Source organism: Narcine bancroftii, chromosome 5 (genome assembly GCF_036971445.1).
Source record: "Narcine bancroftii isolate sNarBan1 chromosome 5, sNarBan1.hap1, whole genome shotgun sequence".
Classification (NCBI taxonomy): Eukaryota; Metazoa; Chordata; class Chondrichthyes; order Torpediniformes; family Narcinidae; genus Narcine; species Narcine bancroftii.
In genome coordinates, this window is record NC_091473.1 from 75,582,556 (window position 1) to 75,601,571 (window position 19,016).

The 19,016-nt window shown below is 41.4% G+C and overlaps 2 protein-coding genes across 11 annotated transcripts in view; one reads left to right on the forward strand and one right to left on the reverse strand.

Moving 5' to 3' along the window:
• LOC138763549 (complement factor H-like) overlaps positions 1-11,603 on the forward strand; it is a 613,078-nt gene extending 601,475 nt beyond the window's left edge. The window contains exon 17 of the mRNA XM_069937874.1: positions 11,592-11,603. The gene's annotated coding sequence lies outside the window, so the exon portion shown is untranslated. The remainder of the gene's footprint in view (positions 1-11,591) is intronic.
• The window catches only part of dennd1b (DENN/MADD domain containing 1B), a 399,979-nt gene that overhangs the window by 65,103 nt on the left and 315,860 nt on the right, over positions 1-19,016 (reverse strand). For all 10 annotated transcript variants that reach the window (XM_069937870.1, XM_069937871.1, XM_069937862.1 and 7 more), the window contains one exon: positions 485-577. In XM_069937870.1, coding sequence (XP_069793971.1) covers positions 485-577 — 93 coding nt within the window. The remainder of the gene's footprint in view (positions 1-484; positions 578-19,016) is intronic.

Here is a 19,016-nt window from a genome sequence, read left to right on the forward strand (position 1 = left end):
TATGTTTCACATTTTAATCAAATTCTGGGCAAAAAATTATCTGCTTCATTTAATAGCGAATATCATATTCAAGACTCCTAAATAGAAGTGGAAGCATCCTCCCCAAACCTTGCCTGTCAATTCTCATCATTTTATTATTGGTCACCTCACGGCATTACTGTTTCTAGGGAACAAAGCTCAACAATGTTCCGCATTTTCCTGACAGCTATGACAAGATTCTTTAATCCTTTTTTTTAAAATAAAAAAATTTTAGCATTTTGCTAGCCTGGCCAAACACAGATGTTCCAGTTGATCTCAGTGCAGGGATATTACCGCAAGTAAATCTCATCTCTATTTTAAAAAAAATAGTGTAGTTATGGAATGTAATTTATAGCAATTTCCACATAATAATTCTGCTGCAAAACAACAAATTTTGTGAGTGAAAGTTGAAAGTCTGCAGAGAATTTTGTGACACATGTTCATGACAATACATTGTGATTCTGACCTGCTTGAAGAGCTGAAGTTGCACAGCATTTTGAAGGAAGTGTTTTGATCGATGTGCCACATAACTCTCTTCACAAAATGCAATTGGCTCTCCCTGCAATTAAACAGTTATAGGAATATTATTCAATCACACATTTTACCCCTTAACAAGTCACTGTAGTTATATTTCTATTGTTTCTTTTTCACCAAAGACTTTCAATGAATGGGACTAATGTCTTATCTTTGGCTTGGCTTCGCGGACGAAGATTTATGGAGGGGGTAAAAAGTCCACGTCAGCTGCAGGCTCGTTTGTGGCTGACAAGTCCGATGCGGGACAGGCAGACACGATTGCAGCGGTTGCAAGGGAAAATTTGTTGGTTGGGGTTGGGTGTTGGGTTTTTCCTCCTTTGCCTTTTGTCAGTGAGGTGGGCTCTGCGGTCTTCTTCAAAGGAGGTTGCTGCCCGCCAAACTGTGAGGAATAATGTCTTTGTTTTTTTTTTTTTTTTCTTTTCTTTGGCTTGGCTTCGCGGACGAAGATTTATGGAGGGGGTAAAAAGTCCACGTCAGCTGCAGGCTCGTTTGTGGCTGACCAGTCCGATGCGGGACAGGCAGACACGATTGCAACGGTTGCAAGGGAAAATTGGTTGGTTGGGGTTGGGTGTTGGGTTTTTCCTCCTTTGCCTTTTGTCAGTGAGGTGGGCTCTGCGGTCTTCTTCCAAGGAGGCTGCTGCCCGCCAAACTGTGAGGCGCCAAGATGCACGGTTTGAGGCGTTATCAGCCCACTGGCGGTGGTCAATGTGGCAGGCACCAAGAGATTTCTTTAGGCAGTCCTTGTACCTTTTCTTTGGTGCACCTCTGTCACGGTGGCCAGTGGAGAGCTCGCCATATAATACGATCTTGGGAAGGCGATGGTCCTCCATTCTGGAGACGTGACCCATCCAGCGCAGCTGGATCTTCAGCAGCGTGGACTCGATGCTGTCGACCTCTGCCATCTCGAGTACCTCGACGTTAGGGGTGTGAGCGCTCCAATGGATGTTGAGGATGGAGCGGAGACAACGCTGGTGGAAGCGTTCTAGGAGCCGTAGGTGGTGCCGGTAGAGGACCCATGATTCGGAGCCGAACAGGAGTGTGGGTATGACAACGGCTCTGTATACGCTTATCTTTGTGAGGTTTTTCAGTTGGTTGTTTTTCCAGACTCTTTTGTGTAGTCTTCCAAAGGCGCTATTTGCCTTGGCGAGTCTGTTGTCTATCTCATTGTCGATCCTTGCATCTGATGAAATGGTGCAGCCGAGATAGGTAAACTGGTTGACCGTTTTGAGTTTTGTGTGCCCGATGGAGATGTGGGGGGCTGGTAGTCATGGTGGGGAGCTGGCTGATGGAGGACCTCAGTTTTCTTCAGGCTGACTTCCAGGCCAAACATTTTGGCAGTTTCCGCAAAGCAGGACGTCAAGCGCTGAAGAGCTGGCTCTGAATGGGCAACTAAAGCGGCATCATCTGCAAAGAGTAGTTCACGGACAAGTTTCTCTTGTGTCTTGGTGTGAGCTTGCAGGCGCCTCAGATTGAAGAGACTGCCATCCGTGCGGTACCGGATGTAAACAGCGTCTTCATTGTTGGGGTCTTTCATGGCTTGGTTCAGCATCATGCTGAAGAAGATTGAAAAGAGGGTTGGTGCGAGAACACAGCCTTGCTTCACGCCATTGTTAATGGAGAAGGGTTCAGAGAGCTCATTGCTGTATCTGACCCGACATTGTTGGTTTTCGTGCAGTTGGATAATCATGTTGAGGAACTTTGGGGGACATCCGATGCGCTCTAGTATTTGCCAAAGCCCTTTCCTGCTCACGGTGTCGAAGGCTTTGGTGAGGTCAACAATAATAATAATAACAATAATAATGTATAACGTTAATAAATGACATGTCCAACAGAATAGAGATTAAAGTTTGGAAGACTTTATTTGAGCTTGTCTGAAATACCAATTTTGCATTTCCTAAAAATGTGTATGAAATGATGACTTATAAAGAAAAATAAATCAATCACAGTGATATTAGCAGAAAACAAATTACTTACCGTCACGTCAAATTATTATTAATTAAGTCATAACCAAGCAATTACATACTAGTTATTATGGTCGATTCTTGAACCAACATATTAAATCCACACTTTTACACCACAGTTATTGAATCAGTTATTGGTTTGAGCCCAATTATTCCAGGACCAATTGAAATACAAACATTGTGAGAATGGATTTTACCTAAACAGTTGGCATTTAAATTTAAATACCTAAACAATTGTCCTGATTCAAACTGGATGCTAGCTGAAGTTTTTCAGAAAGTTAGGCCAGGGCTCATCTATGGAGATATAAAGGAAGGTAAGACATACCCTGCAAAACAAGTCTGAATGTGAGAGTTATTGGAACAGTCACAATTAGGTTGTTATCTACTAACTCTAAAGGTTTTGCAACTACTGCTCATTCTATAATGTCTGATCTACTGCTAGATGAAGTTCAGTCTCACACATCTTCCTGACAGTCAGAACTCAGCAAGAGTCAGTGAATCATTAGATTGTTATCTTCTGAATTCAAAGAATATGCAAGCACATTATGTAGAAATGAGTACAATGAATTAGAGGCTTCTCCAGTGGATACTTGACATAAAACCATAAAACAATTTACAGCGCGGAAACAGGCCCAATGATTAAAAGAAATCCCTAAGATCACACGTCAAACTCTGGCCTGCGGGCCAAATTTGGCCCGCGATATAATTATATTTGGCCCGCAAGATCATTTCAAAAATGTATTAGAGGTGGCCCGCCCTGCAGCGAGAGCCGATGCTGTTTTTTGGTAATGTCATCCCCACCATCCACCCCCTTCATTGCACATCCTTCCCCATTGTAACTCGAGAAATTGTAACACGAGAAGTCTGTCGATGTCATCAGCCGGCAAGCCAGTTGGAAGGCTCCCCGCACAACCAGTCACTTCTCCCACCTGTCGAGCAGTGCGGCGGATTGGCGAGCGCCTGTGATTTCCTGTCGGCGCGACGGGCATGGCAGGCTGCGCACGGCCCCCGGGCAGCGTGAGCCCCACGCGACTGGCATCGGACGGCCCTTCCACAGCGCGAGGGCACTTCTCCCGGTCGCCACGGCCTTCAGCGCTTGCACCCGCACGGACCCCAAGGACGGCTGGTTCGGCCCTGCACGTGAAGAGAGAGATGGTGGCTGTCCGCAAAGGCTGATCGGCAGCGCGCTGGGCCTGAGTGGGTGGGTAAGTGAGGAGTAATGGGCAGGGGAAGTTATGGTGGTACGTGGGACAGTTAGAGGGAGGGATGAGTAGAAGGAGGGGTGGATAGGGAAGAGGTAAAAGGGGAGGGGCAGGGCGAGTAGGGGAGCGGTGATTAGAGGGTGAGAGATGGGTAAAGGGAGGAACAGGTTGAGGGGAGAGGCAGTAGAGGGGCATGTATAGGATGGGGTGGGTAGAGGCAGAGCGAGTGGAGTGAGGGGTGAGTAGAGGTTGGGTAAAGGACTGGTCAGGTAGAGGGATGGTGGGTCGAGGCCTAGAGCCTGAGGAGTGAGCAGGAAATGCTGAGTCCTGATGCAGGCCAAAATGGACACAGCCTGTGAATGCTGACTACATCTCCACAGGGACCAAATAGATTTCCCTCAGGTCAAGCAAAGGGTGAACTTGAGCTACCTACTCCTGACCTGTAACATTATCCTCCTTAAGTTTTATCCTAAAGTTTAACATTACATATGTTGAAAGAAGAGAAAACATGCAGATGTTGTTGAAAATTTTCAATAAATATTTAGTTCGGCCCTCGACTTAGTCCAAGTTTTTAATTTTGGCCCTCCGTGAATTTGAGTTTGACACCCCTGCCTAAGATAGTTATTAAACTCAAATACGTGAGATAGAGTAACAAAGACATGCCAAGAATTGTGCAAAAATTTGCAGTGTTAGTATACGGAAATTCAGCATCTTACAGGATTCAAAGCAATCGTATAGATGAAATCATGTATTTTTTTTTTCTGTATTAACTTGCATTGGGCAGCCCATTTTATGCTTCGCTAACCCAGCACAATCTTACTTCCAGTTAGAAACAGGAAGCAAAAAAGAAGACCATGGTGTATTAGTTGTAGGTTATGGCTATGAGAAAAAAGATGCTGATGGGAAGAGATATTGGATTGTTAAACCATTTACAGCGCAGAAACAGGCCCAATGATTAAAAGAAATCCCTAAGATCACACATGTCAAACTCTGGCCTGCGGGCCAAATTTGGCCTGCGATATAATTATATTTGGCCCGCAAGATCATTTCAAAAATGTATTGGACATCAGAAATTTATGGACATCAGAATGTGCAGGCAAATGGATGAAAAAAATGAGAGGTTATTGTCATATACATCTATACAACCTACAGATATAATATTAGTCTTATTCGTTGCAGATTCTGGGCATGCAAAACATAAGACATAACACCACATGAAAGGAGGGAAAAACCCAATACCCAACCCCAACCAACCAATTTTCCCCTGCAACCGCTGCAACCGTGTCTGCCTGTCCCGCATCGGACTTGTCAGCCACAAACGAGCCTGCAGCTGACGTGGACATTTACCCCCTCCATAAATCTTCGTCCGCGAAGCCAAGCCAAAGAAGAAGAAGTATGCAGGGAAGAGAAAAATAAATAAATAATGAATGTCCACATTTATTTGTAGTATTTAATGTTGAGTAAGGTTTGAGAAGGGGCAGTGAAGACTTGATGGAGGGAGACTCTAACTTCCATGCACCAAGATTTTTGGAAGAGGCAGGACATATTGGCAGATTGGTTAGTGAAGCTAAGGAAATTGGAAACAAAGGGCTTAAATAGAAAATCAGTGCAGTTATACAGAATCTTTACAAAGCTCTGATTATGTCATAATAAAAGTCCTGAGACCAGTTCTCATTTCCACAATTTAGGAAAGATCTAAATGCCCTGGAGAGGGTGGTTTCCAAGAATGTTGTGCGACTTGGTTCTTCTCGTGAACAGCGTAATTTGGAGAAGTGGTAGTTTTCTTCTTGTGGAGTAAAAGTTTTCACAAGAGATGTCATGGAGGTGAATTTTATGACAAGTATAGAAGCAGATGAGGAAAGGATGCTTTCAATTGGCTGACTGCACAAGTTCGGGAGGATAAAGACAAGTTTTGAGGGAAAATATATAGGGTAGAATATAAGGAATCAGTTTTAAAAAAACACGGCAGGTGACAACGACCAGGCATCTTCAAAATAGGAGAATGTGTGAGCAAATATAATGGTTTCAAAAGCATACTTAATAGAATGCGGGGAATGGTACTGACTGCATTAGTCTATGGACAGCTAGAATAGACTTGATTGGCTGAATGGCTTCCTGTCCATATCATAATGCCACTATGACAGTAAAAAGGATTTTTAAAATTCTTATTGCAAACAGACAAAAGTAAATATATTAAATACTACAAAGGTTTTAAATGCATGAATGCAAACCTATTCTTCCTTGGTTTGAGAAAAAGAGTAACATTTTCTGGTGGAAATTAATTAACATTTAAATGTATTGTGTTACAGTTCTTCCACATTCTATACCATTGTTCTGTTCATAGTATATAATACACAATATTCTTCTGAAATGTAATTGGAGCAAGTTGGATTTATAGTTAAGCTATTAATATTGACAAACATTGCTTGATATATTGATGATCATTAACAAAGTGAAGAATTGAGCACAGAAAGGAAAGAGACAGAGATGAAAGAATACATGAACTTGGCTTCATGCTTTGCAAAAGTAGTTGCAAATAGAGATTTTTTTTGAACACCAATAAAACGCTTCACGTTTAATATGTTATAAAAATGGAGAAATAAAATAAAAAACTGGAGGGTTTTAATTCAGATGTTGGAAAATGGTCTATAAATAATCTGGAGATGATCTAAATGATAAGGACACTTCCATGCATCAAATAACTTCAAACATGAAACAGCTATTTGGATAATATACATTCTTTTGAATCTCCTTCAAATGCAAATGTAAGTTGTGTGCAAGATAAAATGCACAAAAAAATATTAGGGTTGTGAAAATTTCTTTGAATTTTAATGTTTATTCATGGTACATTATAATAAATCATTATAAAAGCCCATATTTCTGTCAGGTAGTCGGAACATGATAATGGAATGGAAATTGCAAAGACTCTCTAGAGTGTGGTTTTCAATGCTGGTTTTACACAAAAGACAAACACCAGACAATGCAGAAGCTAAAATTCCAAATTTAATGTAAATAGCAACTCATGAATTCAGAGGGGGGAAGAAAAGCATTAGTAATCGACATGCAATCCATCAACAATCAAATGTCATTGAGGCCATGAAGTGACTTTTAAATAAAAGCAAAACAGTAACCCACAAAACTGGAATAGAAGTATATTGCTCAAGAAGTTACAAGGGACTAAGATTTCAAAATTGTGTAGGTTTTATCCCACATTATAACCGCTGAAAAATCTTCAAAATTATTTATTTTAGTACAGCATTTCAAACAATATCAAGTGTCATGAAGGAACAGTTTTTTTTTGGAAGTTGCAAATAAAAGAAACGGCAGAGACTGGAGATCTGTGACCAAAAAAAAAATCAGGCCAGGGTGCATCTGTGGAAAGAGGGACTGAGTTAATGTTTCAGCTCACATATGGTTCTTCAGAACTGGGAAAGAGAAAGTAATTAACCTGTTTCATTGGTATGATGAAATTATTTCAATCTGAAATGTCAACTCTGCTTCTCTTTCCACCTGCTGAGGGGTTTGGCATTTTCTGCTGTTTCTTCCTCCTTTTGCCCATTCCAAATTACTTCAGGAAGATTGGTGGTGAACTGCCTTTATGAATCACATCTCGTATTTTCTTCTGGTGCAGATCCTCCCCTGATGCCATTCAGGAGGGAGTTCCAGCATTTAATGATGCAATGATGAGATAACAATGTGGTTACAAGTCATGAAGTTATGTGACTTGGAGGTACAACCTGTTACGGTTACTATTATTCTTGGAGTCACTGATCAGTTTGAGTGAGAGAGATAGTGGTCGGGGATTTGGAGTTGCTGTGGAAGTAGAATATGAAATGACGCTATAGTGGCGGAAATTAATATGGGGTGGATAGGTTGCAAAACAAATTAGAAGCCTTGTCCTGGATGTCATCAAGTTTCTTTTTGTGCTGCACTCAGACTTGCACCTTGTAAACAACCCAAATATTTTGGGGGGGGGGGGGGGAAGGACAGCGGTTATATAGTTGGTCCTATGGAGTTTCTCACCAGCAATCATCCAAAAGGATGCCAATATTTATGACAGCAATAGAACTAAATATCAGATTGAGTTGGTAAGACTGCCTCTTGTTGGAGAATGTCAATGCAAGAGATTTCTGTCATGCAAACGTCAACTCCCAATTCATCAGCCTGTGGCTACAATGTGGTCTGGGTCCTATTATTTGGAGATAATAACTGTGTCATTGAATAAGTTGGCAATGAAAATGAATGTGCTGCAATCATCATCCATTTATCACCGAGGCAAGGTCACAACTGAAGATGGAACAGCCTGATGAATTTCCAATAGTGATGCTCTGGGCTCAGGATAAGTGAATTTCATCAACCATCTCCTGCTGTGAAAGACTCCATTCATTGGAGTATTGGATTTATTGAAAGGTCATACTCCATTTCATCTCACTCTAGCTGGGTGTCATACCCTGTTTTGTACCTACCTGTTTCAAGCAGGTATCAATCTTTCTGGTGCCCAAGAAGAGTGATTAACCTGCCTTAATAACTATCAACCAGTGGCACTTACATCAACAGTGATGAAGTGTTTTGAAAGGCTGGTGATGAAGCAGATCAGCTCCTGTCTGAGAGGTGACATTGGGACATTCCAGTTTGCCTATCGTAGCAACAGGCCTACAGTGGATGCCATCTCACTGGCTCTACATAAAGCCCTGGAACACATGAATAGTAAAGATGCCTTGATCAGGATGCTCTTTATCGACTACAGTTCAGCATTTCACACCATCATCCCTTCAAAACTGATCAGCAAACTCCAAGATCTGGGACTCAACACCCCACTGAGTAACTGGATCATGAGTTTCCTCACCTCCAGACCACGATCAGTGAGGATTGGTAGGAACTTCTCCTCCATAATCTCCAGCAGAATGGAGCATCACAGGATTGTGTTCTTAGCCATCTGCTCTGTTCACTTTACATCTATGACTGCGTGGCTTGGTATGACAATAACACCATCTACAAATTTGCTAAAATGATACCACGGCTGTGGGTTGTACAAAGAAAGTCAACAAGTCAGTATACAGGAGGGAGATTGAAAACTTGGCTGAATAGTACACCAACAACAAATTTGCACTTAAAATCACCAAAACCAAAGAGCTGATTGTTGCCTTCAGGAAGGGAAAGCCAGAGGTATACAGTCCAGTGATCATTGGGGTATCAGAGGTGGAGAGGGTGAGCACATTTAAGTTCATGGGAATCACTATCTTGGAGGATATTTCCTGGACCCAACATGCCAATGGGATTGTGAAGAAAGCACATCAGCGCCTCTACTTCCTCAGGAGTTTTCAGTGGTTTGGTATGACATTAGAAACCCTGGCAAATTTCTACAGAGGTGTGGTAGAATGTGTGCTGACAGGATGCATCACGGTCTGGTATGGTGATACCAATAACCCAGAGCGTAAAGCTCTACAAAAGGTCATGGACACAGCCCAGGACATCACAGGAAAAACCCTCCTCACTACATCTACAGGGAATGCTGCTGTCAGAGGGCAGAAGCAATCATCAAAGACCAACACCACCCAGCACATGCTCTGTTCTCGCTGCTGCCATCAGAAAAGAGGTGTAGTTGCCACAAGACTCACACTACCAGGTTCAGGAACAGCTGCTACCCCTCCACCATCAGACTCCTTAACAACAAACTCAACCAGGGACTCATTAAAGGATTGACTCTTCCTTGTGCATTTTATTGATTTTCATTCTCTCTGTATTGCACAGTTCTTATTTGTTGACATGTAAATAGTGAGTGCAGGTATTTTTCTGCACTCTCGATGTGGTAATTCAGCCTCACCTGCAGAAAATAAATGTCAGGGTTGTATGTCATGTCATGTATGTTCTCTGACAATAAATCTGAAAATCGAATGTATTCTTGGTGCTCATTGACTTCATTTTTTTTTCCAGAGATTTTTTTTGATGCTGCACTCATTTGAATACTGAATATGTCAAGAACAAATTAAAATTTCAAGATACAAGATTCAATTTAGCTGCGCTGGGTGGGTCACGTCTCCAGAATGGAGGACCATCGCCTTCCCAAGATCGTGTTATATGGCGAGCTCTCCACTGGCCACCGTGACAGAGGTGCACCAAAGAAAAGGTACAAGGACTGCCTAAAGAAATCTCTTGGTGCCTGCCACATTGACCACCTCCAGTGGGCTGATATCGCCTCAAACCGTGCATCTTGGCGCCTCTCAGTTTGGCGGGCAGCAACCTCCTTTGAAGAAGACCGCAGAGCCCACCTCACTGACAAAAGGCAAAGGAGGAAAAACCCAACACCCAACCCCAACCAACCAATTTTCCCCTGCAGCCGCTGCAACCGTGTCTGCCTGTCCCGCATCGGACTTGTCAGCCACAAACGAGCCTGCAGCTGACGTGGACTTTTACCCCATCCATAAATCTTCATCCGCGAAGCCAAGCCAAAGAAAGAAAAAATAAAGAGAGTGCAATATTACACAAAATTTGGTAAGACAGATTCGCCATCAGGAGAAATTACCTGATGTGCCACTTACAGTCAGAAGTAAAAGAGAGTCACCATCCATGGATTTGTCTCCAGCACTCCTGCAGTCACAGAGAGTCCACTCCAAACCATTAGCAGCCCGAGCCCCAGATCTGAACTTCTGACACGATCACAAATGCTTCTTACATCCCTTCAGCCAGTCTCCTGCAGTTTGTAGCCCAATGTGAATCCCTCAACCGCAGCCCACATGGTTTCTTGCCTCAAGTTGCCAACAGTCTATCAGCCGCAGAATCTCTCACTCGCCCGCCACCATCACTGTTCTGTGGGCCGTCTCCTCTGCTTCTCCTCATATGGGGGGGGGGGGTGGGAAACATTCCCCCCATTTTCAGGTGCCTTTGCCAATCCTCTGCTTTCCCAGAGTTTGTAACCCCTCAGCTGCTGCCGTTCATAGCCACTGCCATCTTGGGCCTAGGCTGTGGGATTTTAAATTAAACCACTGTTGGCTCCATTTACAGGCTGTTTAAACCCTATGCTGAGCTGACGACCATCAGACTGGGTGACTGGACTGCGTGGGAGCACTGTGTCTCGACTTTCTGTGTGCCAACACCTGTGGCAGTGCTGCCGTTGCAGCAGCAATACTACTTTTCTTGGTTTAGATTTCTGATCTTAGTTGGACCAAGCCTTGGAGCCAGATGATCCTGGGAAAAGCCTACAGTGCGCACTGGTAACCAGGTTATTGTTGACCAAATGCCACTTGATAGCACTATTGGTGACACCTTTCAATGCTTTGCTGATAACTGAGAGCAAATGACAGGGAGACAATCAGGTGGATTGCATTTGTTCTGCCTTTTTCTGTGAACAGGATAATGATTATATTGTCAAGTTTCTGTAGTTCTTGTAAATGGTCTGGAACATGTTGGTAGGAGGCAACTCTGTGTAGTATTGAGCGGCACCATAAGTATTCACAAATTAGTCAAGATCCATGTCCATTCTGCAGCTGTTTCCCAACTCAATCACATTCATGCACTTCTGTAAATATTTCAGGACAACTGGCTGATTTTCATCCCCCCAACCCAAAAGGGTTAAATTTAAATATCCATCATGCATATAAATCCTTCATGTGCACAACTCTGTAAATTATTTGTGAAATTACAGCAGGAGCTTGGAATGCATTTAACACAGAGAACCTCATATGTTATCTAAGAAGGGAGTGAGCAGTAGTATTTCCATTTTTGATGCACAAACAGCATATCAAAATTTGACTGAGAGTTGGCAAAGGAAGGACAATTTTAATCATAAAATATGGGCTTACTTCACTGAAAGCTGACAAGTGGAGCAATTTATCAGCTTACCCAGGGCCAAGGTTCTGAATGGGATCACAACATCCAAATGCAAGGTGGAGCTTCAAAGACACAAGAATGACAATGTGCTTTCTTTAAAGTAAAATTACATACAGTACCTAACTTCAACATGTTAACTGAGCAGGTAAATAAATGCAAGCCAGGGAAATAGGCATGAACATTTAGACACATTACAACCACTAGCATTTATCCAAGCACCTTCAATTCAGTGAAGAATCCAAAGGGGTTTCTCTGCAGTATTATCAAAACAGAGCTATTTCAAGAATGTGCATGAGATATTATGTGCAAGAAGCAGAAGATCAGAAAAGCTCTAAACAATGCAAAGTGTAACATGCCACAAATGGATGCAACTTCCCAAAGCATCAGGCTGGTACAGAAACAAGTGTTGGCAGTACAGGCAAACCCCGCTATAGGCTACTTCAATCAATACAAAATTCAGTTACCGCAATTTGGAAAACTGTGAGCATTTTTATGTGTGTAATTATTCAGTTATCGCAAGTAGATCGTGTGAACGGTCCTAAATAGACTATGCACAAATGACAGTCAGACTTAGTGTGTGCCCAGTATTAAATATAGATAAAAGAAAATGTGGAAAGAATCTGACAGCGATATTGAAAGGAAAAGAAAAACGATGACTTTAGATTAGAATCCAAGTTATTAAACGAATGAAGACAGTGCCAGCAATTTAAAAATCGGACATAATGAGTCAACAATGCGCACAATTTTAAGTAAGAAGCATGAATATAAAGTTGCATCAATTTCTTTAAGTATGCAAATTAGTCCAAACAGAAGTCCATTAATGATTGAAATGGAACAGCTACTTCATCTTTGGATTGGATTGAAAATTGTAAACCTAAAGCAAAAACCACTGTGTACAAAAAAAAATCATTCAAACCAAAGCTTTAAACATCTTTTCAATGTTTAAAGAAAATAAATTTCAAGGGGATATGGAAACTTTTGCTGCAAGTTTAGGTTGGTTTGACCGCTCTAAACATTGAACAGGATGACACCATTTTGAAATTACCAGGGAAGCTGCCAGCGCTGATAAAAATGCTGCTTCAAAATTTCCAGAATTTTTCAAAAAGGATTTGAATTTTTTGAAGCCGCCAAGGATTTTTATCTAAATGTTGATCGTAACATGAAAGAAGCATGGAAGTCTGCAGTAATTTAGAAAAAGTGATCGGTAGCTAAAGGAAATTGAGAAAAAAAAAATCAAAATCTGTGCAGTCCTTGGAGGATGGAAGAATTTGCGAGGGGGGGGACACCATCATTTCAGGAGGGGACCTCAGAACTGGCCAAAGAGGCAGCGTTTGAACGCATGTCCTATAAACAGTTGGATAAATTGGACATTTATGCACAAAAATGGGGCAAAGATTAAGGTTCCAGGGGTGGTGGTGGTGGATGTTGTGGATAAGCATATTAATGAATGGTAGTTTTTTTCTGTATTAGAGGTCTAATAACAGAGATTATTATATTGATATAATAACAGGTTATTGATATAATAACAGAGGTTATTATATTAATATTTTTTGCTGCCATGTTTTTTTTCTATTTTATGGATAAGTTTATGTTTTGTGACATGATTCACATAACTTTAGCACTGACTCAAGGGTTTGGGGAATTTTTTTTTTTAAAAGAACTCAATAAAATTTAAATTTAAAAAATTGGTGCAGCCAAATTTGGAGAAATATTTTTTGAAGAAATTGTTTAGTTGTGATGTAATTATGAAATAAATGAAAAAAAAATCTTAATTATTTTTATTAACCTTAACAGTTTTGGCATTATATGCAGCTAAAAGTTGTTATTAAAACACATTTTTATAAGTCTTGTTGGATGATCTGAAAGGACAGGAATTCATTGTAATTATTTCCATTGATTCTCTTGATCACTTACCGCAAATTAGTCTTACACGAGTAAAAATTGGGACAAATTAATTGTGTAAAGTGGGGCGGGTCTGTATAATGGCACAGCAGGTGCATAGTTCCAGTGACCCAAGTTCATTCCTGACTGCTGTCAATGGAGTTTGCACATTCTCACTGTGCCTGTATGGGTTCCTCCAGATGCTCCAAGTTTTGCCCACATCTGATGACGTGCTTGATAGTGGGTTAATTTGCTTCTCTAAATTATCTCATACCAGTGGGGGTAAGAAGGGAACTGATGGGTATAGGGGTTGCGAGTTCATTCCTCACTGGGGAATGAATTATTGTGAGGGGTGTTGGACAAAGTGGTGACTCTCTGTCTTCCTTACTGTAGGCAAAGTTAAATAATTTCATGTATGTTACATTCTAAATGTAGTATTATGTGTAAACAATGGAATATGAGAGCGAAAACAGGTGACAGGGAAGTAATTAGGGGAATGGAACTATTGGAAATGCTCTCATTCAGTGCACCTAATTAATGCCAATATTATAAGAAAATACATATCATATGGCTAGTCTATCATTTCTGTATAATTTAATATAATTGTAGTGTGGAGTCATTTCAATTTACATGGGCTGATCCAATCAAACCACTTTTTCACTTTACATTTCAATTGATTTTGATGGTCCATCAATGTTAAGCAAATGGCCTGAAGCAACATGGCCTTGAAACAGCAGCCAGGATATGGACTACAAAATACAACAGGAAATAAAAGAATAATATTAAAATAACCATGGGGGATTTTAACATGAAAGTTGATCGGGAAAGTCAGGTCGGTACGGGATCCAGGAAGGGAGAGCTTGTGGAATGCCTACAGGTTGGTTTCTGAAATAGCTTGTTGATGAGCCTGCCAGGGGATCAGTTGTTTTGGATTGGGTTCTATCAAATGAACCAGAGGCGATTAGACAGCGTAAGGTAAAGGGACCCATGGGAGTCAGTGATCACAATATGATTAAGTTCACTGTGAAATTTGAAAACGAATAGCTGAAGTCCGATATGTCGATATTTCAGTGGAGAAAATGATATTACGGTCACATGATAGAGGATCTGGCCAAAGTCAATTGGAAAAGCACACTATTAGAGAAGGACAGCAGATCAGCAATAGTTAGAGTTTCTGCAAAAATTGTGGAAAATGCAGGACAGATACCTACAAAAAGGAAAGAAAGTTGTGAATGGAAAAAAAATGAGACAATTGTGGCTGATGGGGGAAGTTAAAGCCAAAATAAAAGCAAAAGAAAGAGCAGACAAGGAATCAAAAAATTAGTGGGAAGAGAGAGGACTGGGAAACTTAAAAAACTTACAGAAGGCAACTAAGAAGGTGATTAGGAAGGAAAAGAGAAATTATGAAAGGAGATTACCAAATAATATCAAAGAGGATACTAAAAGCTTTTTTTAAAGTATACAAAGAGCAAAAGAGAGACAAGGGTAGACATAGGACCATTAGAAAATGATGATGGAGAGATTGTAATGGGAGAAAAGGAGATGGCTGAGGAACTGAATGAATATTTTGGATTAGCCTTCGCAGTCAAAGATATTGGTAGCTTACCGGACTGAGTGCTGTGAAGATCATGAGAGAGAAGGTACTTGGGAAGCTAAATGGTCCAAGGGTAGATAAATTTCCTGGACCAGATGGAATGCTCCCTCAAGTTCTGAAGGAGGTTGCTGCAGAGATTGTGGAGGTATTGGTAATGATCTTCCAGGAATCATTGGATTTAGAGGAATGGAGAATCGGGAATGTCACTCCACTGTTTAAGAAAGGAGGGAGGCAGCAGAAAAGAAACTACAGACCGATTAGTATGGATGTTGGAATCAATTGTCAAAGATGAGGTTATGGAGATCCTCGAGGAGAGTCACAAGATAAAGTCAGCATGGTTTCCTTAAAGGAAAATCATGCCTGACAACCCCATCACATTTTTTTTAGGAGCTAACAAACAGAATAGACAAGGGAGAATCAATGGATGTTGTGTACTTGGACTATCAAAAGGCCTTCAACATATGAGGCTGCTTAACAAAATGTGAACTCATGGAATGACAAGAAGGATACAGGCATGGGTAGAACATTGATTAATAGGCAAGAAATAGAGTGGGAATAAAGGTATCCTATTCGGTTTGTTTGCCTGTATGTGGTGTTCCGCAGGGTCAGTGTTGGGGCCACTTGTTTTTTACGATGTATACAATTGATTTGAATTATGGAATAGACAGCTTTGTGCTGAATTTGTGGATTACACCAAAATAGGTGGTAGAACTGGTGGCGCTGAGGACACAGAAAGGCAGCAGAGAGACTTGGACAGATTAGGAGACTAGGCAAAGAGATGGCAGATGAAGTACAACATTCAGAAGTGTACGGTCACGCATTTTGGCACAAGAAATAGACGGGCAACTATTAGTTAGATGGGGAGAAAATTTGAAATTCTGAAGGGTAAAAGAACTTGGGAGTCCTTGTGCATGATATCCTGAAGTTTAACCTCCAGGTTGAGTCGGCAGTGAAGAAAGTAAATGCAATATTGGCATTTATTTCTAAAGGAGTAGCATACAAGAGCAGGGATGTAATGATGAGATTCTATAGGGCACTGGTGAGACCTCACCTAAGTGCTTTCAGGTGGCCAGAATATCCAAATGTAAAGCCACCTAAAATACCAAATGCAGCTGTCAGGAGGCCACCTGAAAGTGGAGAACCGGGCCCTGAGGAGCACTTACCTAACCCTCCTCAGGGAGGTATAATCTCCATCTCGGACCGCTCCCCCTAGGCACCTGAAAGCAGCAAGGAAAAAAGGCTAGCAGCTTTCAGGTGCCTAGCAGTGGGCGGGCTGTTGACAGTCAGCTGACAACTACCCTCCCTGCTGGTGAACATTTGTCATCTCTTGGACTGTACTCGTTAGAATATAGAAGGATGAGGTGGAACCTCATAGAAACATTTTGAATGCTGAAAGGCCTGGACAAAGTAGTAGAGACAAAGTTGTTTCCCATGGTAGGGGCCACAATTTCAGGATAAAAGGGTGTCAATTTAAAACAGAAATGCGGAGAAATTTCATTATATAGAGGGTAATTTACGACAGAAATGGACAGGTATTTGATTTTTCAGGGCATCAAGGGTTACGGGGAGACGGCCAGGGAAAGGGGATAACGATCAGCTCATGATTAAATGGCCGAGCTGACCAGATGGGCTGATTGGCCTACTTCTGCTCTTATATCTTGTGATCTTGAAATTAAGTTTTACTTTAAATATTTTTTCCTCATATGAAATTCAGAGGTTTTTTTTAAATCAAAGCAATCTGCAACACCGACCCTGAAAATGGAAACATTCACATTTGAAGTGTGTCAGTATTATGAATACAGACAATACCCCTTTAATCTTTGAGAGGATGAAAACTTTACATGCTGTAACATTGTGATACAAATGGATACATTTTTTGGCTGTGTTTCAGAGTTCTGGCAGTTAATAGCACTGGGAATAACTGCTGCCAAGACCTATTACACATGACTTCTTCCCCATTGAGGAAGACCAACATGTTGTCAGTAAAAACTCTGAACTGTAGATCAGATTGCTCACAGAAAAATCATATAATGCAACCACAGTAAGTATTTCTCTCCTCTTCTAAAGTTGGATCAACATAGCTTTGCATTGAAATGCATTTCCACTGCAAGCAGAAATAAGACCAGCATAAATCAATGGATCAATTTAAAAAAAATCATTTTTAATACTGAAATCAGATGGAACAGCAGGTTTTTACCTCTGCAATTTGTGTCTGTCTTGAAACGGGAATTTTTTTTTATCCATACATTCCACACAGAATGAGATTAAGTAGCTTCAACCCCCTTCCAATAAATGGGCTATCAGAGGACTAGAGCTAATGCAAATGACTGCTACTTTGACATCAGGGTACAAGCTATAAACATGGTCTTAAAAGAGCCTCAAATGATGGCAAGGCATTCAGGAGGAAATACCAGAGAACAGGTCCAATGGGCTTCATGATGGGACCAGCAATTATGGGGTGAAAGAAGGCAAAATTCACAAAAAAGGTGAGTAGAAACTGCACCTTGGAAGACAGGGGCTTGGCTACAAAACCAGAAGAGAGCAGAGAGAGAATGGAAAAACTGTGATTAATGAAGATATTGATCAGGAGGCAATATTTGAAGGATGCAAAGCCATATGGAAGAACTGAAAAGGTAAGTAAACTTTGTTTGGCAGTCAATCCACATGTATTTCTATATTCATTTATTTTCTGAACTGCAGCACCTGAGAAATGTGTGCAATTCTGCTCTTCTTGCTTGAGAAAGAATACTCTGGCTTTGGAGGCAGGACAGTGGAGGCTCACCAGGTTGATTCCAAAAATAAGGGGGTGAGCTTACAAGGAGACATTGAGTAACCTGAGACAATTCCCATTGGAGTTCAGGAGGATGAGGGGAGATCTTAGAGAAACACATAAAATTGTAAAAGGGATAGATGTAGGTGGGGAAGCTGATTCCACTGGCAGATGTGCAAGGACTGGAGAACATTCCCTCCAGATTCAGGGGAGTATATTTAAAATAGAGATGATGAGGAACTGCTTCTCCCAGTCAGTGGTAAATCTGTGGCATTCTCTGCCCAATAAAGCAGTGGAGGCTGCCTCAATAATTTTTGAATGTTAGGGAACTAAATGTTATGGGGAATAGTTAGGTGAATGGAGATGAGCCTTTCTTTTTTTGAATGGCAGAACAAATTCGACAGGCCAGATGACCTCCTCCTATTCCTCTCTGTTTTAATGTAGATGTCACTGAACATTGATCATCCTGACTACCCTCAAAAGATAATGGCGAGACACCTTCTTGAAACGTGCAGCCCATGAGGGTGCACCAGCAGAAATGTTTAAGCAGTAGATGTATTCCACATACAGCAGTTGGAAAGAGTCCGTCATGCAAAGGATATACAAGTGAACAAGACTTTGTGTCCCCTCTGCCTGGTCCGACCTCAGAGTGGACGAGGAAAGGGAGAGCATCGGTGTAGGGAGTTCACTTTGTTTAAGGGGAGTGAAGAAATAACTGTTTAACTTGCAAATGATGCATTAAACAGCAGAAGTCAAACTATCAGCTGGAACAGGAAGGTATCAAGATCTGGTTCATGCTTGTTGTTACATTATATATGATTCAGTGAGAAGGGTACATTTCCTAACCAATCTAGCAAGTCAGCTCTAACATGCATATAGCTGAACAAATTCGAAGATCAAGTGCACAGCAGAGAGCAGCATTACAGTGAAAAGATTGATCAGTGTATAACAAGGGCAGCATGGTAACACTATTGTGTGATTCATTCAAGTGCCTGATGGCTGCAGGCAAGAAAATGTCTCTGAACCTGTTGAATCTCACACTGTTACACATCTTCTCGCTGATGAGTGGAGGGAGAAGAATATGTGGCCAGGGTGCGATGGGGCTTTCAGAATGTTAGCATTTCCTTCCAAGGCATCAGGAGGTGCAGACAGGGATAGGAAGGGGAGAGAAGTTTGCATTAATTTACTTTGGTAGATTCTAACACTCTTGGGCAGAGCAGCTCCTATAT